At 57.9% G+C, this 26,630-nt stretch overlaps 1 protein-coding gene across 9 annotated transcripts; it reads left to right on the forward strand.

The window, feature by feature from the left end:
- The first annotated feature begins 1,901 nt into the window (after window positions 1-1,901).
- Window positions 1,902-24,902, forward strand: SORBS3 (sorbin and SH3 domain containing 3). Of its 9 annotated transcripts, none has more exons than XM_082656319.1 (21): window positions 2,828-2,924; window positions 5,990-6,146; window positions 6,410-6,527; window positions 7,992-8,185; window positions 9,096-9,159; window positions 11,345-11,383; window positions 11,834-11,927; window positions 13,633-13,723; window positions 14,010-14,096; window positions 14,194-14,247; window positions 15,117-15,203; window positions 15,743-15,789; window positions 16,234-16,367; window positions 16,585-16,637; window positions 16,764-16,810; window positions 16,982-17,096; window positions 19,322-19,447; window positions 20,491-20,799; window positions 21,606-21,709; window positions 22,309-22,415; window positions 24,057-24,257. In XM_082656319.1, the coding sequence occupies exons 2-21, from the start codon at window positions 6,045-6,047 to the stop codon at window positions 24,116-24,118; spliced, it is 2,034 nt and encodes a 677-aa protein (XP_082512445.1). In that variant the 5' UTR covers window positions 2,828-2,924; window positions 5,990-6,044; the 3' UTR covers window positions 24,119-24,257. The 9 variants fall into 9 exon arrangements, 8 of the variants coding, with proteins under 8 accessions (XP_082512441.1, XP_082512445.1, XP_082512446.1 ...); XM_082656320.1 differs by having other exon boundaries at window positions 11,861-11,927; XM_082656321.1 differs by having other exon boundaries at window positions 6,455-6,527.
- The last annotated feature ends 1,728 nt before the right edge of the window (window positions 24,903-26,630 follow it).

The raw sequence follows: 26,630 nt of genomic DNA on the forward strand, positions 1-26,630 counted from the left end.
GATAGTGCATTGGGATGAAAGGAATCTGCTCTGTTGTTGACAACAGCTAGGTCACCTAGCACGGCCTTCCCTATCTTCAGCTTCTCCCTAAGCCATGCCAGCTCTCTGCCCGGTCAGGCCAGCCGCAAGCAGAGCTGAGGCTGGGGGGAGGAGCAGAGAAATCAGACACCTGGTTTTTGGCTGAATCTCCGGATTTCACTCCTCTTTTTCCTTTAATCTCCCACTTTTCAAAGAGGAGGGATTCTTCTCCCTAAACATGGGCAGAAAAGGAGTCGTCGGTCCAGGTTCCTTAGGCTCTGTGCTCCCACCGGTCTCTCATCCTGTCTCCTGTGAGGCTGTGTGTGGGAGGGATCCTGTTAGAGCTCCTCCTTGGTCCAAGCACACAGCCTGTGACTCCTGAGAGGGAGAGTTATTTCCAGTGGTGCCAGGGCAAAGCAGGTTCTGACCTGAGAGAGAAGGTGATGAGCCCAGCAGGGCCTAAGCGGACGGGAAGAAGTCAAAGCAGCTTAGGAGGAAGGCTCCAGCGGGGCCTACCACACCTCCTCCTACAAAGCTGTTTACTGGACTTCCCACCCCCATAGAGATGAGGCTGGTAGCCAGTCCCCAGCTCTTCGCCCATGGCTGCCACCTCCCCTTGTGAGAAACAGGAAGTTGGGACCTTTGTCGGCTCAGCTGCACCCTCTACATTAAATATTTATCTTGGAGTCCAGGTCAGAGCCCTAGAGAATAAGAGAAGCTCACTGCTGGTGAGAGGGGGTATGGCCAGGATTCCTGGAGTTGGAAGATTTCAGCTTCACCATCTTTGGAGAAAAGGAAGAACATGAAAGAGATGTGGCCCTTAATCGCAAGGATCCTGACAGGTGGGGAAAAAAACTGGTGACGGGCTAGGCAGGCACATACTTTGTCCCTGAGGGAGGGAAGAGGATGGCGCCTAAGGGTGGGCAGGTATCCAAGCTTTAGGAGAGGGGAGATGCACTGCTGCCTGCCCTCAGGTAGTCCCAGATCTCCTCCCTCCTTTCTGAAGCTGACTTCTGTGGGCAGGGGCTACCCATCCCACCCCCATCCCTTCAGCTTTCCTGGTGAATCAGAGATTCTTGGAAGGGGCCTTAAAGGGGGATCTGGTTCAGTTCCCTTATTCAGTGCAATAGTTGCCTTTATGAAGATGCCCCGCAAGTGGCAGACTTGGAACCTCTGAAATCTCTTTCTTGGAGACCTTGGATCTGCTTCGGAGCATGCAGCCAGTCTGCTAGTGCAGCCAGTCTGTTGCCACACTGACAGCCCTGCAGACACTGGAAGCTAGGTGGCATGCCTCTCTCTCTCAAGCCTCTTCTCAACCTAAGCCTCTCCTTCCGCTTTTCACACGTGAGACTGTTTCGAGCTGGTTCCCCACAACCCGGATAGCTCTTTTACCTGAACTGGGAAAAGATATAGCTGATAGCATCAGTGATGGTAGGGATTTAAAAATACGGTTTCATCTTTCTCCATTCCCTTTTTTCTCAACTTTTGAGTTGAACGATGTGCTTGGGAAACACTCTGAAGTGCATGGTGACCTTAGGGCACCAATCTAACTCCCAGTAGGTCTGCGATAAACATTTTCATATTTTCATAATCTATAATTTATCACTCCCAAAATAGATCTGAGATTGTCCAGCAGGTATTTGCTATCTGGTGGGCTTGGGGTCCCAGAGCCAAGCCAGGGGCTAAGAAGTGGTACCCCAGAGTCTGTCCACTAGCAGTTAAGCATTCATTAAGTACCCTCGCTGTAACAGGCCCTATGCCGGCACAGAGGCTTGGGGGAGAAGGGGAAGATGGGATGGCCAGAGGGGTTGGGAGCCAACTGGCGCGCGTGGGCTCTTGGGACCTGTTGTCAGAGCAGCAGGAACAGCGGAAAAGCAGCAAGATCAAAACAAGGACGGTGTATGGGAACACCAGGACCCTGGTAACCCCATCCCCGCCAAGGGGACCCCGCCCTCGTCCTCTTCAGGGGCGCGGCACGCCCAGCGAGTCGCTGTTTTAGGCCGATTTCCTCCCGCGCTGTCCTCCGCGGGCCTTGCACGTGTGTGAGCATCCGCCCGTTTGCCAGTGCATGCGCGCATGTGTGTGTGTTTGCACTCGCCCGGACGCGCGCTCACGCAATCACAAACTCTCTCCCCAAGTGGGCAGAGAGGCGGCAGGGCCTAAACTCGGCCCGCTAGGCCACTCTGCCTGTGCGGCGCCTTTATCACGGCCCCAGCCTGTCTGCATCCCGGTCCCGTTTCCGAGGCCGCCGGCTCCGTATCAGTTGCTGGCTGACCCGGGTTCTTTAATCATTCCTGCCCTCTGTCCTGGCTCCGCCGTGCAGCGGCTCCCTTCCCACTCGCTGGAAATGTCGCTGGAAACTCTGAGTGGCGCTCGCTGGCCCCCGCCCTGCGGTGGGGGCCGGGGAAGCAGCTGGGAAACCGGAGCGGGCTCCCCGGGGACCCTGGGCGGTTCCTCCCGGCGCCGCCTCGCGGCCGGCCCGGCCCCCGGCAGGGCCCACGCCGTCCTCGCTGCCTGCCCGCCCGCCCGCGCCCCGACGGGGAGCACTCGCCCGCTCCGGGCCGGCCGGCCCGAGCCCCCGCCCTCCACTCCAGCCCGGCCCACGGACCAGATTGCAGGGAGACACATTACGCCGCGCGCGCTCCTCTCACGGTCCTTCCTCCCAGCGCTGGCCCTCGCCCCCCTCCCCCAACTCCGGCTCCGTCGATTCCCCTCTTCCTCCTCTGGGGCCGGCCTAGCGGAGCCTGTCCTGACCCGGTCACGAGGGCGGACGGCACAGCCCGGACTTCTCCCTGCCCGCCCTCCCTCCCCGAGGGCCCGTCGCGGCTGCGCCAGGCAGGAGCCGCGCAGAGATGCTCCTGTCTTCTCGGGCGTCCTCAGTCCCCGCCACCTGCTCGCCTGGGAAGGTAGGTGCCGGGAAGGAGAGGCGGTGGAGAGGAGACGCGGCGGGGGGGCGCAGTCGAGGAGGGACCCGCATCCAACACGAGGGGAAGGCAAGGAGCCCCTCCCCCCGGGGTCCTGGTCCCAAACTCCGGGGAGGAGAGAGGTGAGAAGTCCCCCCCTCAATCCAGATAAGGTGAAATTCGAGAAAACCTGTCCTTGTCCACGTGGACTTGTAGCTGGAAAATACCCCGGAATGCGCCTAGGGCCAGGCCCCCAAGGTCAGGGCAGTACTTAGAGGGAGGAAGGCGTCTGCCAGCTACAGCAGGGCTACTTCACCTCTTCTAGCCCTTTGGAGCTGGCTGCCGGGGTGAAAGGCTGCCTGAATCCTGGGAGGACCCCAGGAATTTCCTGGCACCCCTGTCCCCTGCCAGATGCTGGACCCATTGACCCCCGTGCCTCCATCTTCCCTGCGAGAAGTCCTCCTTATCGTCTCCTGGTGCAGCCGCCAGGAGGAAAACTCAGCCCACCCTTCCCCACCCACCCCTGCATATCCTGAGACATGCGTCCCCGGGAGCTGTGTTGGGGAGGGTCAGGCTGGGCCACCAAGGATCAGCAGACCCTGGAAAATCAGGTGGTGTGGGCAGAGCTCCTGCCCGCCCCTTCCTTACTGGAGGGCCCTTCTCAGTGAGCACAGCAGGGTGGGCCTCAGGGAGAGGGAAGCAGGCTGGGTCAGCTGATGGGCAGGACTGCCAGTGCTGACCTCGCAACTTGGCCTCCGGTGGTCAGCTGGCGGGGGAGGGGTTGCGGCTAGGAACCAGCCTGCCCCAGCCCTCGGATCTCCCGCTCTCCCCCGCCTCAATTTCCCCCGCAAAGGGAGGGAGAGCAGCAGGAACAGGGGTGTGTCTGCCTGTTTCGGTTTTGGTAGGAGTCCTAATTGGATCCAGCTGGTGAGAGGCCCCTCCTCCAGCCTCAGCCCTCTACTCCCCTCACAGCCAGAGGTGGGCCCGGAGAAGCTGGGTCCCAGCAGGTCTTTTCGAATGTCAGAGGGAATCCCCACTCAGACTAGAGTCAGGGAGCTGCCCCCAGCCTAGTGTGTACCCTGCAGCACCGCCCCCCTACCATGGCTGAGCAGGAACTGGGTACAGCAGTAATCACAGCCCCCATTGCACCTTCATCCTCTCTGGCCTCCACAACACTTGTGCTGCTCATATGAGCCCCCCACTGCACACACATACACCCACTGCACACACACACCTGCACTGCACACACACATCTCCACTGCACACACACACCTGCACTGCACACCCACCCACACTGCACATGCACCTGCACTGCACACATACACCCACACTGCACACACACACCCACACTGCGCACACACTTTGCACACACACCTGCACTGCACACATATACCCCCACTGCACACACGTACCCCCACTGCACACACACCCGCACTGCACACACCTTCACTGCACACACACATCTCCACTGCACCCCCACTGCACACACACCTGCACTGCACACATACACCCCCACTGCACAACACACCTGCACTGCACACACACACACTGCACACACACACCTGCAATGCGCACACATCTCCACTGCACACACACCCCCATTGCACACACACCTGCACTGCACACACATCTCCACTGCACACCTCCACTGCACACACCCCCACTGCACACACACACCTCCACGGCACACACACTCCTGCACTGCACACACACACACACTGCACACACACACCCCACTACAACACACACACACCTCCACGGCACACACACCCCTGCACTGCACACACACACCCCACTACACACACACACACCTCCACTGCACACACACACCTCCACTGCACCCCCCCCCCCGCCTACTATTCAGCTGACCCCCCTCTGTACCCACAATGCCCATGCTGCTCACATCACCCCCCTCATGGTACCCCCTGCACAAGTCACATTCGGAGCACTGTGCTTACACTCCACCCCGCACACACAGCACCTCACAAGGCCCTCGCCGCCCTCCTGTGAGTCCCCAGACCACACAGGCACGCGCAAGCCTTAACTCTGAACAAAAGTGCCAGAATTGGTCCAGCGCCGGAAGGTGGCAGAGGTTGGCTCAGCCTCTGGCCATGTCCAATAGGACAGGTGAGGCGGGACAGCTGAGCTCTCTGGTGGAAAACCCCACCGGCTCCTCTCCCGGCTGCTGGGAGCCCTTTCCCCTGACCTAACCTTTGCCCGGGGCAGAAGAACCCAGCTGACCAGTCAGGCATGGTACTCCCAGGAAGACCCTCTGTTCAAAAACCAGCCTGGAGGTGTAGGAGAAAGAGGGTCGTGTGCGCACATCTGTGCGTGTGCGTGCATGTGCGTGACACTCAGCACCGCCTGCGCGTGAGCAGGTCCACCTTCCTGCTCCCCCGCTGCTCTGCTCCCGCCCCACCCCTCACGGGCACCCTGAGCCCTCTGAGGCTTCCGCCCGAGCAAAGAGGCCAAAGAAGAGAGCTGATACTCCACTGAGCTCAGAAGGAATGGTTCCCGCGGCCTGGAAATGCTCGGCGCGCTCCGCCTCCCCGGAACCTTGGCCCTGTTGGGCAGTGCGCGGATGGCCTCACCGTGGCCCGGGGCCTCTCCGCCCCCTCCCCGCCTGAGTAGCCCCTTGTGCCCGTTGACAAGCAGATGCCCACACAGGGCCTGGGGGTGGCAGAGGGAACTGAAACAAAGTCCCAGTGCCCAGGCCCTTCCCTGCCAGCTGCCCCAGTTCCCTGTGCCTTCGCTCCGGGGGAGAGGGCCCCGCTGTGCACTGAGAGCCCCAGAGAGGCTGGCCAGCAGGCGCGCTCCCAGCCAGCCTCCCCTCCTCCCGGCCCGGCCTCCCCTCCCCCACTCCCACCCGGAGCTCCTGCCCGCGGCCTAACAAGCGGTCCATTGTGCCTTTGGGAGCCGGCCCGGGAAGCCTGCAGGCGGGTGCCCGCACTGGCCTTTCTCCCGGTCCGTGAGCTCCCACCCAGCTGGCCCGACCCCGAGGTCGGGCCCAGAGGGCACGGGCAGCCTGGATCCAGCAGGGCTCTCCCTTCCCCCTCCCTTCCCCACAGAGGACACGCAGAGGAGCAGCTGGTACCCCCGGGGTCCCCCCGCCTTGACCCAAGCATGCAGGCCTCAGCCCGCAGCCTCCCAGCTGCGCTCAGCCTGGATGACTTCATCCCCAGCCACCTCCGGGCCCATGTAGGGTCATCCCCCCGGGGGACACGGGTGAGTGAAACAGAGAGAGAGAGCGTTACTGGGGGCCTGTAGTTGGCGGAGGGCTCTCAGGACAGGTTGGGGAGCAGAGGGAGGATTAAAGGGATGGAGGGAGGGAAGGAGGTGGGTGATCGCTCTAGAGAGCCTCGCTGGTTTCCTGGAGAGGGTCAAGCCGTCCCCATGGGGTATGGCTGTGCCCTGGTAGCCATCCCTCCCACCCCTCTGCAGAGCCCTCTGGGCCTGAGCTGCCTGCTGCTCCCGGCCCCTCCCCACAGGTGCCCGTGATCCGGAATGGTGGCTCCAACACCCTTAATTTCCAGTTCCATGACCCTGCGCCCAGGACCGTGTGCAATGGGTACTTCCCACCAAGGAGAGATGCTTCCAGGCACCCAGGTGGGTCTGCTCAGGAAAACGTGCTCCAGGAGCGCCGTGGAGGTGGGGGTCAGAGCTTCCTGGGCCCTGCCTTACGGATCCACCCTGGGTCAGGCTGGAGGGGCAGGAGGTGGATGGAGGCCTCTCGAGGGCCTGGGGCCAGTTAGCTCAGCCAGCTGCCCCTCCCGTGTGAGCCTGCTGGCCTGTGAGAGGGAAACTGCTGTGGGAGAGACCCGGCTGACACATCCCTTCCCCTGCCTGCCCCACCCAGTGCCAGGGGAAGGCCCTGTGCAGGGGACATAGCCTCAGGGGTCCGGCGGACCTCCAGATGGCCAGGAGATAGCTTGGACTGGGGATGGAGGGTGAAGGAATGCGAGTGTGTGTTGCCAATAGAAGGGGAGGGGGCTGAACTCAAGACAGGCCCCCTAAGGGCTGCTCCGGTCTGTACTCGTTGGCCCAGCAGAAGGCCGGAGAAGCAGCTCTGGGAGCCTGCCAGCTCCCGGGATCCTGTGAGTCAGCCCTGCCTGGGCCACGGGGTCTGGGAGATCCTGGGGCCTCCTGGGTGCAGGCCCATCCCAAGGGCCCCTCTCCTGAGGCGGGTGGCAACCTTTACTGAGCATTCCCTTGAGGCAGGCCCTGTGTCAAGTAGTTCATTCATTTAACAAATAGCTGTTAAGCACGTAGAGAATTCTGTGACACTGTACAGGCACTCTACAGGCCTTATCTCACGTCATCCCTTGATATCCTGACAAGGTAAGGTGTGATTATCAACATCTTCCCCGTTGAAGAACCTGAGTCTCAGGGATGTTCAGTCACAGAGGCTGAACTGAGATTCAAACCCTCGTCCATCCTGCCCTGAAGCCCTTACGTTTTTACACCTGGGGGCTGAAAGTTCTGGTGAATGAGTTTCTGTCCCTTGCCCGTTGACTGTGTGTCAGGCACTGTCCTGAATACAGTCATACGCACTAGCTCTCCCTGCATCTCTGCCATGACTACCCTCATTTTACAGAAGTGGAAACAGGCACTGAGAGGTTGACTGCTATGCCCATGGTCACACAGCCGGTAGGTGGCAGAGCCCAGGTCTGGTTTCAGTCTTCGCCCCCGGCCCCAGGGCCTTTTCTGCCACACCCCGCTGCCTCCTCACCTGGACTGTCTCCCCCCAGCATCCTCTGCAAGTGACGATCCTGGCTCTCATTCTGAAAACTTTTAGGACATCCCCAGCAAAGCAGGGTGGAGTGGGGACGGGCACAGATTTCTCAAGATAAAATCCATTTTCATTCACTTTAACTACTAAAAAATAAACAGAGGCCTGTGGTCCTGCTGGGGATGGGGACATTTGGACAATCTGTGTCGTCAACTCAGACAGACAAGGAGATGTTGAAACTTTTGAACCCACAGGGATCAGCGTTCTGAGAAGCTAAGGGACAAACAAGCCCAGGTGGGACCCCTGCTCTTTGCTAAAGCTCCCCTGTACATGCCCCACAGACCCTGCCTGGTATCAGACCTGGCCAGGTCCTGGGAGCCGGCCTTCTGGGAACCAGAAGACCCCTGCCTCCCAGCATCTCCAGAACTGGTCAGCCACGTGGACCAAGGATAGCAAACGTCTGAACAAGCGCTGGGTCAAGTATGAGGGAATCGGGCCTGTGGATGAGAGCGGCATGCCTATTGCACCCCGATCTGTGAGTCCAGGGTTGGGGCCACTGATCGATGGGGCCCAGGGACCCACGCTGAGCTCCACCTCTGACAACAAAGGCTGTACCCAAGCCGTGCCCGACTAAAGCAGGGGTTCAACCATGATGGGTTTGGGGGATCATGAGCCCCATAAAATTACAGGCACTCTTGCACGTCTGAGTTGCACAGTGGTTTTTTTTGGGGGGGTTCTAGACTGCCCACCAGGTTCTCAGTGGTAGAGCGCCACTAGTGTAAGGGTTGACCCTGGCAGGGACCCCCATTTTCACGGCCCCAGGACCTGGCACGGCACTCGTGAAACAGGTGCTGAGTAAGTTACCGGCTGAAGGGATGAACGGGAGAGTCCTGATTGAGAAGGCCTCAAGGGGTGGCAGGCGTGGGAGGATCCGGGGGTGGGGTCCAGGCGTGGGGGACCTGCCCTTCCTCCACCCCCAGGCCTGTCCTGAGCCAGTCGCCTCCTCTAGTTCTCCACCTCCTCGCCCTCAAGTGAAACTCAAGTTGGTAACATACCCTTCTGCCTCCCAGGGTTCTTTTGCGTCACAGGTGAGGCAGAGGATGTGAAATACCATTCCCACCCCATCCCCCCACCGATACTGTTGCATTTATTTTTCATTACATAGAAACACATGTTCTGTGTGGAATCATCAGAAATACAGAAAAGCTAAGAGAAAAAAATGGAAACTGCCCCAAATCTCACAGCTTAGGGACCATCACTGGTGGAGATCCTTCCATATATCTTGTTCAAACGTAACACGCTACACGAAGTTATGGTTGTTAAAGATGTCACCGCAGCCCACCCGCTGGGGCTTCAAGGGTGGCCAGAGAAAGGACTCAGGGAGGAGAAAACTTCTGTGGTTTGATATTGGGAGGGTAGCCTGACTTCGCCTTCTCTCATCCCAGAGTGTTGACAGCCCCAGGGACTGGTACCGGAGAATGTTCCAGCAGATTCACCGGAAAATGCCGGGTGAGACACCCTTCCAGAGCCCTCTCTCTGCCCACGTGGGCTCGGACCCCTGGGGCTTGGGGAGTAAGGGGTAGAAAAGGGAACTTACCTGCCCAGGGAAGTCTCTCCACCCACCCCAGGCTCTGTGTTGAGTGGTTGCTAAAACAGGCCCAAGGAAGGAGCCGCCAATCTCCTCTCTGTACTCGGGGTACAATGACCAGACACTGTTCCCGGTGTCCTCTGAGGACCTGGGAAGCCATGAGGTCACACGTTTGTTCAGTCAGTCCCTTAACCAACTGTTGAGCACTTGCTGTGTGCTAAGCACTATTCTAGGTGCTGAGGACAAAACAGGGAGCAAAAGAGAATGTCTCTGCCCAGCGAAGCTTAAGGCGGGGTGGGGGGGGGGGTCCCAGAATAAACAGATAAGTATTTAACATGGCAGGTGGTGGGAAGGGCTAGGGAAAAAAAGCCGGGGGAGTGCCCAGTGCAGGGAGGCTGCCACCTCACGCAGGCTGGTCGGGAAAGACCCCTGAGAAGCGGCATCTGAGCGGAGAGCTAAGGGTGTGAAGGAGTTGGCCTGCAGGGCTGGGGGAGGAGCGTTGCCGCTTGGGGAGCACCAGACACCCAGAGGCAGAGCAGGCCGGCATGTTCTGGAGCCGCAGGGAGGGGCTGGACCACAGTGAGAGGGGCATGTGTCAGGAGATGGGTCACAGAGGTGCTGGGATCTGGTGGCCCAGAGCCTTTGGCTTTTACTCTGTGAGAACTGAGGAGCCACCCAGAGGCTCTGAGCGGAAGAGTGAGTGACAGGCTCTGACAAGGGATGGCTGAAGAGGCTCCCTCTGGCTGCCAGGCGGGGAAGAGGTGGGGCTGGGCGGAGGTGGGGGACCAGTAAAGAGTCTCGGACCAGGGCAGTAGCAGCGGGCCTGGTGGGATTCCGGAGACAGAGTCATGGGAATTTGCTGATGGATTCAAAGAGGTGAGTCAGGGGTGACTTTAAACCTGAGTGAGTCGATGGAGTTGCCCTTTGTAAATGCATGTACACACACGGGGGAGGCTGCGAGAGGTGCGGGTCTAAGGGGCGTTCAGTTTTCGATAAGGTTCACCCAAAGTGGCAACTGACATACAAGTCTGCAGTTCAGAGGCGAGGCTTCAGCTGCAGATGTTAATACCCGGGACCCACTCAAAGAGATTTTGATTTAAAGGTTCCCCCAAGTAACTCCGATGCGCAGCTAAGGTTATGAGTCCCTGGAATAGACAGTGATCTTTAAGGTAGAAGACTAGACCAGAGCACCCAGGGAGACAGAGAGACAGAGGCCCAGGGACTGAGCCCTGAAGCACTTGGTTTGAGAGATGGGCAGGCATCAGCTATGCAGCCTGGGAAGGGGCAGCCCGGGGGGAGGCAGGAGGAAAACCAGAGTGGTCTCCCTGAAGCCAAGTGAAAAGGAATTTCAAAAGGAGGAAGTGATCCACTGTGACAGATGCTGCTGATGGTCAGGCGGGACTGCCCTTTGACCTGGTAAGGCGGAGGTCACTGGGGTACTTGAGGAGGGTAGCTCAGGCTGAAAGCCTGCTTAACGGGAAGGGGAACTGGAGACACTGAGTTCCGTACGGCCAGCAGTTTGCTGCAAAGGAAAGCAGAAAACTGCGGGAGCTGGAGGAAGGTGTGGGAACCGGAGAGGGGCATTTTGGTTTGCGTTTAAGGTCAGAACTGTGGTCGTGTGTCTGCGTGCCAAGGGGATCAAGTGGGTTGCCTGGTCAGTAGCTCTTCCTAGGAGGCCCCAGAAAGTCCTGAGCACCTTGAGGAGTGGGTCTGGGCAAAGGGGGAAGGACAGGTGTTTAGAAGAGGGTGCAGAAAGGGAAAGAGGGCGAAGGGGAAGTGGGATTCCCCAAACTGACCTGGTGAGGGCAGGTCAGCAAAGGTCAGGGAGAGGGTGTGTGTGGGAACGCCGGGAGGGAGGGGCAGGAGGGTTTGGGCGAGGCCACTGCCCCTGTTGGCTCGCTCAGGCCCTAAGTCGGCCAGAGGCATTTCAAGCCCTCCCAAAAACCTAATTCCTTCCCTCCCTCGGGACATTCTTCAGGCTCTGACTCAGCCCCTTGGCCCCTGCTCTAGGCAGGAGGGGTGCTGGGAGCCTCTGGGGCAGCCTCATGGGGCTCCCCATCCTCGCTTGTTGCCCCAGCCCTGACCTGGTCCATTCTGCTCCCACAGACCTGCAGCTGGACCGGACCTTCAAGGAAGCCCCCAAAGGTGAGGGGGTGCGGGTGTCCCACCCCAGCCTGGCGCCTGCATCTGCCCCTCCCTGCAGCCACACCTGGCTTTGGGGCTCCCCAGTTGGCTGAGCTCAGCTTGAGAAGTTTATATAGCCCATTTCCACGAGCTCCAAATGCCCTGGTAGATGGTAATTAAGAGCCTCTGCTTCACTGTCCAGCGGACGCCTAGCCCTGGCCGTGATTTCTCTGGGCCTCTCTTTCCTCACGTGTAAAACGGGAACACCCCAGAGATGTTTGGAAGGTTCAGTGAAGAATGTAAAGTTCTTGGCCCCAAGCCCATATTTCGTGATCCAGACTATCACCCCCATTCCCATCAGCCATCCAGGAGCACGGGTGGGTGTGGGCCAGAACCTTCAAGGGTCACCCAGGTGCCCTCAACCCCAGCTGTCACCTGCCGCCACCCCTGCTTGTTTTCTCCCACTTTCAGTGGCTTCTTCTTGTGCCACCTCAGCAGATTCAAGGCATCCAGGGCCCCAGCAAAGACCTGCTGCCAGGCCAGGCCAGACGTCGTCTCTGAGCGGGTGAGCCAACGTGGGGAGGAGCTGCAGAGGGGCGCTGGCTTCCTTGTGGGGATTGGCGCCCCCTGGTGGCCACAGCTGGCACAGTCTTGGAGCAGGGCGGCTGGCTCCCCTCCATGGCTCTGCCCCTTCTCGGGGGTCCCCACGGCTCCAGATGCTCCCCTCCCCGCCAGAGCCAAAGGGGAATGGCGGGCAGGGATGGACTTTGCGCCATTCCTGGTCAGGACCGCCTGTGATGCCTTTGTGGTTGGCAGCAGGAACTCATCACCCCAAAGATCCACTCATCATATGGGGTGGAGAGTGGGGCAGCCCATGACTAGGCGTGGACCTGGGACCTGTGGCCATCCACTCGGAAGCCTGGAAGAAAACAAGGGGCACAGAGGATCCCAAGCTTTCTCCCAGATGCCGCTGAGAGAGGAACCCTCCAGATAGGTCAAGGACGGAGTTCCTTTTCTCTGTGCAAACCACCTGAGCCCAGCCCGGGCTGCAGGGCCCTATAGGAGCTTGGCCCAAGCTTAAGAATCAGGAGCTTGTCTGTCACAGTGTAATCAATGAGTTTCTGATTCCTTTATGGGGAGGGGGTGACCTCATCAGCACGGTCTTAACTGGGCTGTGGCTCTTGGCATCATCGATAAGGTAGAGACTAAGATTTGCTCAAGATTTGGACCCAGAGTTCTGGATTAAAGCCGGTGTGCGGCCACTAGCCATGTGACCTTGACCGAGGTAACCAGTCTACGCCTCACTAGCCCCATCTGTTAAGTGGGCATCAGAGGGTGGTCGTGAAGATCAAGGTACATTGCAAGTCTCCACAAACATTATTATACAGGCTTAGTTATGACTAGAGCTTCCTTAAATTAGGAACAATGTATTCCATTCTCATTATCAGGGTTATGACTGATGTTCTTTCTAAAATAGAGAATCGAGTCATAGTTACAGCCAACAAATACTGACCCTCCCGTCAGACATTCCATCATTTGATAACCTTGGTACAATGGTTCTACTTGGTGGAAACATTTAAACGCAGCAGAGGCTAGAACATTTCAGCCAGCCAAGAAGGAAGCCCTGGAGGGGAACTAAGGCAAATGTGACAGATGACATCGCTGATCCAGCACCTCAGGGAACTGAGGCCCACGGATCAGAAGTAACTTGCTCAGAGCTCCAGGGTCAGGCCTGCAGGCTCTCTGCCCTGTCCTGGGTTTTCCTGGGGCTAAGACATAGTCCCACACCGTTGGGCATTGGTGCAAGGCACTTAGTCATGGCGACCAGCTTCATCGAAGCTGCCCAAACATACACACCCACAGTCACGGGGCCAGACGGAACACAAATGCAGGGTATTCCAAGGCCAGCAGGAAAGGGACTGGCCACTCCTGGAGCAGATGTGTGTGTCAGCCCTTCTCCTGGGTGTCTCACATTATGTTCCCCCACCTAAGCTTTACCACACCCTTACGAAGGTGGGAATCATTCTCATATTATAGGTGTTGAATCAGAGACTCTGAGAATTCATTAACTTGCCAAAAGGTGACACAGCTAAGTGGTGGGGCCAGCTGGGATTCGAACTCAGAGCTTATAACGTTTTACTATTTAACACTGCTTCCACAGCCCGGAGGCAGGTGGGGAGGGGGTGCAGCTCCCTCCCCAGGATTGTGTGCTCACGCATGCCTCAGTTTCCCTAAAAGGAAACTGAAGAGATGTCCTTCCCTTCTTTTAGAAGAAGCTGGGATATCTCCGAAGAGTTTCTTAGAAACACCTTCAATTGCAATGCTGGAGCATCCTCCTCCCTGCACCAGACCCCAAATCAGGTAGCTCGCCCAGCATCCCCCCCACCGCCCTCCCCGTCCCCTCCATCCCCCACCTCGTCCCCCGCCTCCCCACTTCTCCGGCCACCACACTCTTTGGCCAGGCCCTCGGCTGCAATAGCACAGATAAGGCTTTTTTTTCAGCTTGGGGGCTGTGCAGCCAGAAGAGCCCAGAATCCTTAGGAGGGCACTGATGGGGTGGGACAGTGGCCTGAAAGCCTGCTTTTTGAGCCTGGCCAGTGTCCCAGTACCTCTCTACTCAGGCTGATGCCTACCCACCCCTATGCAGGTGTCCAGACACCGAGACAAAGCAGACAATGTCTGGACGGAAGAATCTTGGAACCAGTTTCTGCAAGAACTAGAGACTGGGAAGAAGGTGAGTGTGGGCCTGGTTCTCTGGAATAGGATGCACCCTCAGCTAGTGCATTTGGGGAGCAAGTTCACCCCCTCTGACTCACTCGTCCCACTCTTAGCCCAAGAAACCACTGGTAGATGATCCTGTTGAGAAGCCTTCCCAGCCCATCGAGGTGAGTGTTGCGGGCAGGTGGGCAGGAGGGGAGACAGCATGTTGGGGGAACAACGAGGGAGATCATGGGTGGTGTTGGTCCCAGTGACCGTGGGCAAAGGCCACGGACCCAAAACTCTGACCCTCTCCAGTCCCATACAGTTTACCTCTATACCCCCAGCACCCAGGACAGTGCCTGGCGTACAGTAGGCGCTCAGTAAACGTGTGTTGAAAACTGTGTGTTGATCAAAGCAGGAGCTGAGAAGGGAGTGATTAGTGTGGACTGGAATTGTCAGGAAATGTTCTTGGAGGTGGAGCTTGGAGGACAGGCAGAGAGAGGGGCTCAGGATGGGGGAGACACAGGCAAAGGCTGGAGGGGCGTGTGTGTGTGTGTGTGTGTGTGTGTGTGTGTGTGTGTGTGTGTGTGTGTGTGTGTGTGTGTGTGTGTGTGTGTGTAACAGCCTGCTGGACGGGCAGTGGGAGGGAAAGCAGGTTGCGTAGAGTGAAGCCAGGCTGTGGAAGGCCGTAGAAGACTTGATGGGCGAGGAAGTAGGGAGTCCTGTAGGCTCTTGAACAGAGAACTAATACAACAGAAAATGGTACTGAGGCACATCAGGAAGTACTAAAGTATTACTATGGGAGTAGGGGATGGGTGAGCTTGGTCAGCGGGCAGGGCCCTCCTGACACCCTGAGACGCACCTCCTGGCAGGCCCAAAAGTAGGCAGCCTGGCCTGGCCCTGTGCCCTGAGCCTGCCCTTTACCCAAGCACCGTGTGCTTTGTCCCGCTGCCCACTGGGCTTCGCACATCTGACCTTTGACCAGTGGCCCCCACGGTGCACTGCCCCCCGCCCCTCCCCGCTGTCCAAGTCTCCCCCCATAACCCGCCGCCAGGTCCTGCTGGAGAGAGAGCTGGCCAAGCTGAGCGCCGAGCTGGACAAGGACCTGCGTGCCATTGAGACCGGGCAGCCATCCCCCAAGGTACCGGCCTCCCAGGCCCCTCCCGGGGGGGTGGGTACGCAGGAACCCGGAGCCGCGGCTGCCGGGCTTGGGTGGGAGGCGCAGGCCGACGAGAGGCGTCGCCTCCAGCTGCACTCGCGACCTTGGGAGACTTCATCCCTGTTTGCTCTCTCCTTCCTAAAATGCAGGGCGTTCACTGTTCCTAGTGACCCCTAAGAACCCTCCCAGGCCGACTCCACGGCAGCCTGCCGTACGGGAGCCGGAGGGGTCCCCCGCCTCGCCCCGCCCCCTAGACCTCAGCCCGCTGGGACCCCAACCCCAACCAGGCCCCGATTTCCCGGCCTTCCTCCCCCTTCCGCACCCGCGGTTCCTCCCCCGGCTCCTCGCTCCTCCAGTTCCCAGCCCGCCGCCCGCGCAGGCGACTCTAGGACCCCTCCCCCTCCCGCCCCTCTCCTCCCCCTCCCGCTCTCCTACGAGCCGCAAACTTTTCCGGAGGCGGCGGCCTCGGCTGTGTCGCGCACCGGCGTCCCGGGCCCTGACCGCGCCCGTCTCCCGCACAGAGCTCGCAGGCGCCCCGACGGTCCCGGGAGCCGCGGCCCCCCGCGCGGTGAGTGGCGGCGGAGCGGGGCGGGGCGGGAGGGCCGCCGGCGGGGACGTGGCGCGGGGAGGGGGCGAGCCCGGGACACTGACGGCGGGAGGAGGGGCCCGGAGCGCGGAAAGTGGCCGGCGGGGGCCCGATCCACCGCTCGCCGCCAGGGGGGCCGTCCCTGGCCCGCAGAGGGAAGCCTAACCCCAGCTCGGGACTCGGGTAGTGGCGGCGAGGGGATCCTGCCGCGCACTCCCGCCTCCCCACCCCGGGCCGCACCCTTTCCAGGCCTTTACCGCTCGGGAAGTAGGACATCCTGCTGAGAGCCCGGGATCTGGGAGACGCCTTGGGAGGAGGCGGCGGGAGATGGGAGAAGGGGGTGGGTGGGACATCTGGGTGGTCAGGGGTGAGCCGGGTAGGCTGTGAAGCTCCAGACAGGTGGCTCACTCGTGTGCCCCCGCGCAGCCCGGCCTCCGCCTGGAGCTCCAGTTCCCCGAATGCACTTTACCAGGGTTCCTCCCTGAGCGCCCACAGGATGGCGGACGGAGGAAGCCCGTTCCTAGGTCGGAGGGACTTCGAGTACCCTTCCTCAACCCGAGGTAAGAACCAGATCTTGCTCTTGTTGTCACCCAGGCAGACGCCCGCCACCAACACCAGGCACCAGATATGCTGGGGCCCAGGGGGAGGTGGCAGGAAGGTCATGGAGCCCCCTGCTTCCACTGGTTCCTGTCCTGGGCGGGGAGGGGGAGCAGAACCCCATCCCAGCCCTGCCCCCCAGACATGGCCTTCCCAAGCTGAGGTAGTGCTTCTCCACAGACCCTAGTGCCTCTGAACCAGGGGGCAGCCCTGCCAGGAAGGAAGAGAAGAAGGTAAGGGGGGTGGGAGCGTTAGGGTCAGGGTGCAAGGAGGGCCTGGGGTGGGTCCCGGTGGCTGCTCTTCCCGACCTGCCAGCTGCTTGACTGAGGTCAGTCCCTCTGTCCTCTCCCCCTGCCCAGAGGAAGGCCGCGCGGCTCAAGTTTGACTTCCAGGCACAGTCCCCGAAGTAAGTGCCCTTCTCTTCCCTTCCCTTCCCTCTGGGGCAGTCTCTGGGAGGACAGAGCTGCAGTGGGCCCCCCAGAGGGCGGAGGGGACTCTGGGTGCCCTGCGCAGGGTCCGAACGGAAGGAGGACCCGGAGGACCTCAGGTTGCTAGATGTCCTTGCTCTGGCCTTCAGGGAGCTGACTCTAAAGAAGGGTGACATTGTCTACATCCACAAGGAGGTGGACAAGAACTGGCTGGAGGGGGAGCACCACGGCCGGCTGGGCATCTTCCCTGCTAATTACGTGGAGGTGAGCAGGGCAACAACAAGCAGGGGCCTGGCTGGGCGGGCGGATGGGCTTGCAGAGAGTGGAGACCCCTTTAACCATCCAGGGCCCCTCTCTCTGGAGCTGGCTGCTCCCTCACAAATGGCAAGTTTCCTAAGACGTAAAACTGTGAGCTCCGGGCAGGGGCCAAGTCTCAGCCTCATTCATGCCCTCAGGAAATGTTTGTTAAATGAGGGCTAAAGGTGGAGCCCAGCCCAGGGGGGAAGAACCAAACAACTCAGTTCCTGTACCAGAGGCCACCAGCCCTGTCGGCCTCCCCCACTTTCACCACTCAGAGTCTACCTCTCTCAAGCTATCTTTGGGAAGAATTCTAATTGCAACTGGCAAGAGTACGAATCGTGTGACAGTTCACAAATCACATATACTTGCATCGCCTTCTTCACGTGTTATTACTTCCCTTGTTCCCCTCATTAACGTGGGAAAGTGATAAATCATCCCCATTTTGCAGATGCACTTGCTAAGGTTCAGAGACAAGTCGTTAAGTAGAAGATCTAGAATCTGAATCCAGAGACAGGTTCTGGATTTGATAAATATAGGGCTACAGGTTATCTCTGGTATTTGCATCTTTTAAGGAATTTTAAATTATCTAATTTATTGGCATAAAGTTGTTCATAATGTTTTCTGATTATCCTTTTTCTAAAAAAATTTATTTATTTTTGGCTGCATTCCGTCTTCATTGCAGTGGCTTCTCTTGTTGTGGAGCACGAGCTCCAGTAGTTGTGGCACATGGGCTCTAAAGCACAGGCTCTGTAGTTGTGGCACACTGGCTTAGTTGTTCCGCGGCATGTGGGATCTTCCTGGACCAGGGATCGAACCTGTGTCCCCTGCATTGGCAGGCGGATTCTTAACCACTGTGCCACCAGGGAAGTCCCCTAATTATCCTTTTAATGTCAGTAAGATGCAGAGTGATGTCCTTTCTTTCATTCACGATATTGGTAATCTGTATCTTTCCTTATCCTGGCTAGAGATTTGTTAATTTTATTGATCTTTTCAAAGAACCAACTTTTGATTTCACTGATTTTTCTCTATTTTTGTTTTCAGTTTCATTGATTTCTGCCACTTCGTTATTTCCTTCCTTCAGCTTGCATTAGGTTCTTTTTCTAGTTTTTTAGGGTGGTAGTTCAGATTATTGATTTGAAACCTTTTTCCCCTAATGGAAACATGTAATGCTATAAATTTTCCTCTAAGCACTGCTTTAACTACATCCCACAGATTTTGATATTTTGTTTTTTTCACTCAACTCAAACTATTCTCATTTCCTTTGTGGCTTCTTTTTTTTTTTTTTTTTCCCCACGGTACACAGGCCTCTTACTGCTGGAAATACTTCAACTCATTGGTTTTCTATTTTTTTTTTTTTGCGGTACGCCGGCCTCTCACTGCTGTGGCCTCTCCCGTTGCGGAGCACAGGCTCCGGACGCGCAGGCTCAGCGGCTATGGCTCACGGGCCCAGCCGCTCCGCGGCATGTGGGATCTTCCCGGACCAGGGCACGGACCTGTGTCCCCTGCCTCGGCAGGCGGACTCTCAACCACTGCGCCACCAGGGAAGCCCTGTGGCTTCCTTTTTGACTCATGGATTGGGTCATCTAATTCAGGCTCTTCATCTCATAGGCATCAGTAGACCTCCCGTATCCTCAGAACGATGTCCCTGATTCTGAAGTTCCACAAAGCATATATAGTATTCTATGTCATCAGTCATTTATATCTTAGTAGGAACTAGTTTATTAGTGTCTTGATTTCCTGGGTAGGGTGAAGCAGAGAGAGTGTGGGGACTCAGGGCACCTGGTGGGGTAGAAGGGGAGGAGGAGGAGGAGGAGGGACACTTGGTTCTCAGCAGCAGTGAAATGGTAGAGCCTCACTTTTAGGTAACCAGGAGTTCCCTGCTCCTTGGAACTCCTCATGTCCTTCTGTGCTCCAATTTAAACTGTCTCCTATTTGCACTGCTGTGGTCCACTCTAATAATGCCCACTCCACATACCTCCGATGGAAATTCTTCCTCCAGGAGCATTCTGGGACCGACCACCCCCTTGCCTGTGCTCACCCCTGGCCACCCTCAGTCTTGTGTCTGGTGTCTGTCTCCTCTCTGGGCTGGGGACAGATCTTGCCCATATTGCCTCACCCTCCCAGGAGCCCCAGGTCTGTGCCCAGTTGATACCCAAGGTGACTCTTTCTCATGCCCTGTCTTCCCACAGGTGCTGCCTGCAGATGAGATCCCCAAGCCCATCAAGCCTCCGACCTACCAGGTGCTGGAGTATGGAGAAGCCGTGGCCCAGTACAACTTCAAGGGGGATCTGGAGGTGGAGCTTTCCTTCCGAAAGGTGCGGCCAGGCAGGGAGTGTGGGTGCAGGGCGGGGGCAGGTGAAGACACAGGTAAGTATGTGCAGTAAAAACATTAAAAAAAAAATCAGGTGTGCCCATCTTCAGTAGTATTTCAGATTTTTTTCCTCAGTCTCTTTGGATATATTTCCCTTAATTTTGCCCATTTTTTAAATGTTCAAAACTTCTAGAGTAGTTGTGCTTTGTTCAAATTGCAGTTTGATAGGCTGTGAGGATCACAGTCAGCTTTTTTTTTTTTTTTTTTTTTTCTGGTGGTGGGATCCTCATAGCTTGCGGGATCCTCACAGTTCCCCAACCAGGGATCGAACCTGGGCCCATGGCAGTGAGAGCATCAAGTTCTAACCACTGGACTGCCAGGGAATTTCCTCAGCATGTTTAATAGAATGGAAATCTTAGAATGCCTTGCATGTAGAAAGGTGTTTTACAAACTTTTGGACAGTTATGTATATATGTTTGCGTGTGTACTAGATTGTTGTTACGACATATTTTTTACTATAGATCATGGTTCAGAAACCTTGAAAAATGTTGTCCTGGAAAGCAGGGAACGGGTCTCCCTTGGCTGATTTTGGGGGCAGAGGCTATGACTGCCACTAGCGAATGTTTCCCCAGAAGAGCTGGCCCAGGGAGAGAGGGGGAAGGAGGTGGCTGGATGGAGAGAGGTGGGGGCAGGTGGAGGCCAGAGACCATCCTTCCCAGGGCAGCCCCACTAACACTAGTCAGCATGGGGGCTTGAGGACGCACCAGCTGCCCTCAGAGAGTTTGTTGCTTTATGCAGTGGTGACCGGATAACCCAGGGCGGAGGCAGGGAAGGACCCAGTCACGGCAGGGGTGGCTAATGCCTGCCCAGTGCTTCTTACCAGCCTGGCATTGAGCTGTGTGACCTCTGTATAACCTGCTGACACACTCTGAACCTGATCCCTTCGTGCAAGGTGTTAGGTTTAAATAACACTGTTCCACGTAGGCTCCCTCTGGTACGTGGCACCCGGGAGGGCCCTGCAGGTACTAACTCCCTCTCTGCGACCAGGGGGAGCGCATCTGCCTGATCCGCAAGGTGAACGAGCACTGGTACGAGGGCCGCATCTCAGGCACCGGGCGCCAGGGCATCTTCCCTGCCAGCTACGTGCAAGTGACCCGGGAGCCCCGGATTCGGGTCTGCGACGACAGCCCCCAGCTCCCTGCATCTCCCCGCCTGACCACTGCCCGCCTGGCCCATCACCCCAGCTCCCCATTAATGCCGCGCAGCCCATTTGACCCCACCGACTGGGGGGGCCGGACCTCCCCCCGCCGCACTGGCTTCTCCTTCCCCACCCAGGAGCCCAGACCCCAGACCCAGGTAAGGTGACCTGCCTTAGACCGGAGAGCTGAGCCCTGCTCCGCGCACTGTATCTCCCATTCCTGTGATGGTCTGTGCTTCGGAATCCCTCCCAGACTGCTCAGGACAGACTAGTGGGGTGACTGGGCAGAACCTTGTGTTGCAGCCCCATCCTGGCCTTGAGGACCTCAGACCCTTGGTTCTGTCCTTGAGCTGCAGCCCAGGGAGGCAGGAGTTTCTAGGTAGGACCCAAAGGCAGCACCAACCTCCTGACCTTCCAGAATCCACTCTTGGGATTTCCCTATAATCAGCCTCTGGGACAGGGTGTGCCATGAGTCGGGGGTCTGCCATTCACCTGCTGTGTGACCTTGGGCAGATGACTTGCCCTCTCTGGTTCTGGGTTTCCTCGCCTGTAGAATGGGGATAGTCATCCCCACTGCAGAGGTGCAGAGGGTAGTTGGTAGGTAGTAGCTGATGGGTAAATGATAGCCATTGGTCCTCGTGCTGACATAGCCCACAGACAAGTGCATCTGCTCCTGGGTTCATCCACTCACTCAGCAAACTGTTATGGGCAGACAGAGCCAGCGCATAGGACTTCTCCTGCTCCCGGCTTTGTCCGTGCACGTGTTCAAATCAGCCATCTACCCTGCTGGGCCCAACTTCCCAGCACTTGTGAAGGGAAACAGTCAGACAGATCTCCCTGTGCTGTGGGGATTGCGAGATAAGATGAGGCATCATGGGAAGCTGCTCCTGGTGAGATGGGCAGGCCCGTTCACTTCTCCTCCTTCATGCTTGCATGTGTCTGCCTGCCTTCCCGTGGACCCCAGAGTCTCAGCACCCTTGGGTCAGCTCTGTCCCATCCTGGAGGCTCCAGCCGTCCCCTGGAGCTGGGGACCTCACCCCCCAACACCACTCAGATACACTGGACCCTGTGAGTACTGTCTGGGGTGCTTGGTCAGGGTGGGGGGGCTGCCCCGCAGGGAGTGTTGAGCACACGGACCCCCTAACCTGCTCTTCCCCCCATCCCAGGATGGAGTTGGTAAATTCCTACTGAAGAGTGCTTGTCCTTACAGTGCTTACGGGTGATTTTGGTGGGTTGGGGGGGGGTGCGGGGGCGGGAGGGTGCTTGTCTGCGGTGTTCCTGACCTGTCCCTGCCAGCCCTGGGCCTTAAAGCAAGCCTCCCACACTGGGTCCCCTGACCTCCGGCTCCTCACTGCGTTTCCAGCCCTGAGGTCAGCGCGTGTGTGCGCAAAGTGTGGGAAGTGGTAGGACAGATTTGAAGGCACTGGGAACTCAGAGGAGGTGGGGTTTGGGTGATTAGGGCTCGGGGAGCAGGGAGCAGGCCTGGGGAAGAATGCACTAAAGCCAGACACAGTCGCCATCCCTGGAACTGGGCCAGGGGCTAATGGGAGCCTGGAGAGACGCTGGGAAATTCAGAGGATGTGTCTACCTTGGTCTTAAGACACTCCAGGCCTGGTCTGGGGAAGGGGTGAGGGCTCTGGTGGTTGCCATGGCGATGTTTCCCGCAGGTACCGGGCGATGTACCAGTACAGGCCCCAGAATGAGGATGAGCTGGAGCTGCGGGAGGGGGATTGGGTGGATGTCATGCAGCAGTGTGACGACGGCTGGTTTGTAGGTATGTGGGCTGGGGCCAGGTGTATCTCAGGGTGCTAGGGGGCTGCGTTGGGGGACAGGCCAGAAGGGATGTCTCCAGGTCCTGTGGGGGATGGGCTGAGGGCAGTTCAGAAAGGGTATCTCAGGGTCCCTGGGGGGATTGGGGTGGCTGCTACTGGCAGCCAGTGCTGGTTCAGCAAAGGTTCACGGACTGACCATCCCCCACCCTTCCGGCCGGGCACTGGCTGCTTTCCCAAAGCCAGCACTTCTGTTGCCTGCCTTCGTTCCCTGAAGAGGGGTGAGGCCTGGGAGGAAAGCAGACCAGCTCAGGGTCATTGGCGAAGCCAGCTGGACTCAGGGCAGCACGGTTCCCAACCCCCAGGCCCCTGCTCCTTCCATCATACACCTCTGTCTCTGGAGCAGTCCTTGCAGGGGAAGGGTCCTATCTCCTGAGACACTAAGCCCCCGATGGGAAGGAGCAAGTCTCACACCTGTGTATCCCCACCCCCAGCTAGCAGCTAGCTCCTCCCACCCCCAAGAGGAGAGAGAGGAGAAAGATCCCGGCTCCCAGGGGCAGCTCAGGCAAAGGACTAACGCAGGAAGCCTCAGGTTGGCCTTGGCCTGGTTCAAGGTGACCAACCCAGCAGGCTTTTTCCCAGAGTGGGCAGGCCCTGTCCAGGCCTCAGCTTCAGAGGATGAGGCTGTCCTCAGAGAGCAGTGGACATCCTGGCGAAGCTCCCACTCAGCAGGCTGCAGGGCCTGAGGGGTTGGAGGGCTGGCTGCCTGAGGAGGGGTGGCCCCTTGACCTGGCAGCACCCCCCTTTCTCATCTGAGTCCCAGCACCTCATTGCTGACTAAGCTGCGGACACACCAGTGATTATGAAGCACCACCTTGTCAACAGTCCTTACTTGGATGGGTGGCTAGTGGGTATCATTTTGGACAGTGCAGGTCAGGGAAGGCTTTCTGGAGGAAGCAGGGGAACAGGGGAAAGATTTGGGGAGGAGAGAGGAGAGGGGAGAGGGGAGGCACTCCGGGCAGGGGAGGAGCATCAGCGAGGCCTGTGGGCAAGATGGGCCTGGGCTGCTCAGAAGAGAGGATGGAATGGCTGCCTGCCGGGAAGGGAAGGTCCAGGACTTTAATTTCATTTTATATTCCTGTGTCTTCTAGCATTTCCCCTCCTCTACCCCAGCACACAGGTTTCTTTGGGGTTGTAGCAGACAGAGGCCTGGATTTTAGTCCCGCCTTTGCCTCTAAGCAGCTGAATGCTTTGGGGGAATTCATGTGGCCTTACCTGCCCCATCTCTAAAATTAGGGTGTCATACTAGACCAGTGAGATTCCTCCCAGCTTAAGTTCTGTGATTCATCTTCCTGTGTCCTTGCTTTCCCAAGGACGGGTGGGGTTATTCAGTGCTGTGTGCAGAGTTGTACACAGTTGTTGAGTGCTCAGGTTTCGTCCATCATTATCGAAATCATGAAGTGTGGCTTGTCCCGTCTAAGCTTCTGCCTCTAGGGGGCAGGAGCGAGAAAAAACAAATCCTCCCTGGGACCGGGACTCCACTTGCAGTTCTGGGCTCTGCCAGCAGAGGGCAGGGCTCTCACTTCCCCCAACCCCATTCCTCTTGTAAAACGTGGGGAATGCTCTTTCTGTCTTTCCTATTTCAGGTGTCTCCCGGAGGACCCAGAAATTTGGGACGTTCCCTGGAAATTATGTAGCCCCGGTGTGAGTGGTCTCCATGGCAACTCGGAGCCCAGCCAGGATGGGATGGGGAGCAGAACACTTATGGGCGGGAGAGAGGACGCCCCCCCCATCCTCCTCCCCCAGGACCTGAGCCGCTGGCATCTGCAGACAACCTCAGCAGCCTTTCCCACGGAACCTCCCTCGAAGCCCCCTGGACTGATTCCCACCCACAATTCACAAGCATTCCTCTAACAGCCCTTTTATTTCCTCCCCTACCCCACTCCCCAAATATAGAGGTCTGCTTTGAAGTGGAGACTATTTCCAGGCCTTATTGAGACCAGACCCCCGCGTCCGCCACCCCACCCTGCTATGGCGTTTCCTCTAACAGGGGCCCGCTCGCAGCTTCACCCCCATGGGGTTCCTCTAACAAGGACCAGCTTCCTAACCTAATAGAGACCAAAGGCCGTCTTCGCCTGGAAGGGATTCCTCCCCTTTCACTCCAGCTTGCCTGCCATCCCCTTTGTCTTCCTGCCTCCAGCTGGGCCTGGGAGTGAGATGGAGGATGGATGCAGCACTTCCTTAGCATTCGAGGCCTGGCAAGAGGTCTTGCCCGAAGGCTCCCTCTTCCCACAGGCTGCCGAGCCCTGGACCTGGGTCCTGCTCATCCTCCTGCTGCTGTAGCGCCCAGGAAGGGTGGGGCCTCCGAGGACTGGCCTGTCCCAGATGCATTCCAGGGGGACTGATGTGTGCTGTCCTCCTGCCTGCCCAGCGGCCCCCACCCGCCAAGTCCCCTGTGGAAGAGAAAGTAAAATAAATCTGGCTATCAGGGACCTTGCCTTCCTGTCCTTTTCCTTTGTGGTGGGAGAGGGCGCCACCTGCTTACGGTTATGGGAATTCTTTCTAATGTAGGGAATCAGGTGGGATGTGAATGAGTGAGTGAGTGTGTGTGTGTGTGTGTGTGTGTTTAACGGGAGGCTGCAAAAGAACCATTATTATCTCTCAAGATCTCAGGTGTCAGGCACGACTGGGCAGCCCCAAGGGTTGGGCAGCTGTCTGGCAAGCAGTGCTGAGAGAACTAACGTCACAGGGATGAGGGCAAGGCCTGACTGTGGGGAGAAACCAGAGATGGGAGCTGAATGTGGCCTTGTTTGTGGGCTGTTTGGTTCTGGAGCTGCCGTGGGGTGGCTGAACTAAATGGCATTCCTGTTTGTTCTGCTCCTAATGTTTTCCTTCTGTGTGCTCCATTTCCACACCGAAGTTCTCGTGTGTTTGTTGACTTTCTTCTTCTGGGCTCGGGTTTTTGAGCAATCGATGGCAGGAAGCTGGGAGTGGTGGGGCACAGCTAGCCAAGGCGACTCTTCTGGGGCTTGGTGGTTCCTGTAGGGGCATAGGCTGGGCCTGGCCGCTCTAATCGGGAAGAAAAGCTCCATTCCTTGGCCACTGCTGGGAGATGAGCGGGGCATACGGTGTTACCCACATGTTATCTGATGTAAGCATCCCAACAGGCAGGTTATGAGTCCATTTTACAGGAGGAGAGACTGAGGCAGAGAAATTGGGTCACATCATTATAGACCTGAAGTCAGATCTGATGACTATTGCTGCCTCTCTGCACAGTCTACCAAATGCCCGCGCAGTCCTTGTCCAGAGGCCCTGGAGAAGAAAGGTCACGCGTGAGGTCCCTGGGGCGGCCCCGGGCTGGGCCTCTCTTACATTCTTCCTGGCAATCCTGTCATCTAGGCCTGTCACCTAGGGCACCCGCACCCCAGGTGGGTGGAAAGAGGCGGTGGTGGCTAATTCTATCAGGACAGGTGGGAGAGGCCTGTGAATGACAGGGCTGTGGCCGGTCCCTGGCAGGCTCCTCGTGCCTGGGTGCGGCCCAGGCTCCACTGCTGGTTAAACAGCAGATTGAAGAACAAGACCTGCTTTCACTTCTCCATCCACCCCGGTCCCCACCATGGTCTGTTGCTAGGTTGGCAGGCCCAGCCCATGCCATGGAAGTGACCATTCCTCACGAACCTGCTAGCCTGTCCCTGATCCCCCATCTCAGCTTCTTCCAGTTGCCTGATGCCCTCAAAAAGGACCTCAGGGTTGAGACTTCCTTTCCTTAGGGCAGAAACCAATTCCACACCCTCTCTTTGGCGGGGCCCTGGAGCCTCTGCAGCAGATCAACCCTATGCCCTGCCTGTACAAGACCCCTTCTCTGCTTTGACTTGGCATGAGGTGGGAGGGGCGGAGGGGGGATCAGAGCCAGAAGGGACCTTAGGTCGCTGGGAACGCTCATCCCAGTGAGGTGAGTCACTTGGCCACAGAGTTGCTAAGGGCAGAACCGTATGCCCTTCTGTGCCACAGGGACATGCCCTGGGGTCGGCTGACTTTGTCTTCGCTGTGAGTTTTGTGACTGCGCAACCCACAGAGCAGAAATCCTGCCGATGAGCCTGCAGATCTTTCTAGAGACTCTCCAAGGCAAAGTCTGAGCAGAAAGAGGTGCAAAACTGAGTCCCTGTTACAAACTGGCAGGATGGGGATGGGCGGCGAGGAAAGGGAAATGAATCCATTTG

The sequence above is a fragment of the Grampus griseus genome, assembly GCF_964374135.1.
Source record: "Grampus griseus genome assembly, chromosome: 6".
In the NCBI taxonomy this organism is placed as follows: domain Eukaryota; kingdom Metazoa; phylum Chordata; class Mammalia; order Artiodactyla; family Delphinidae; genus Grampus; species Grampus griseus.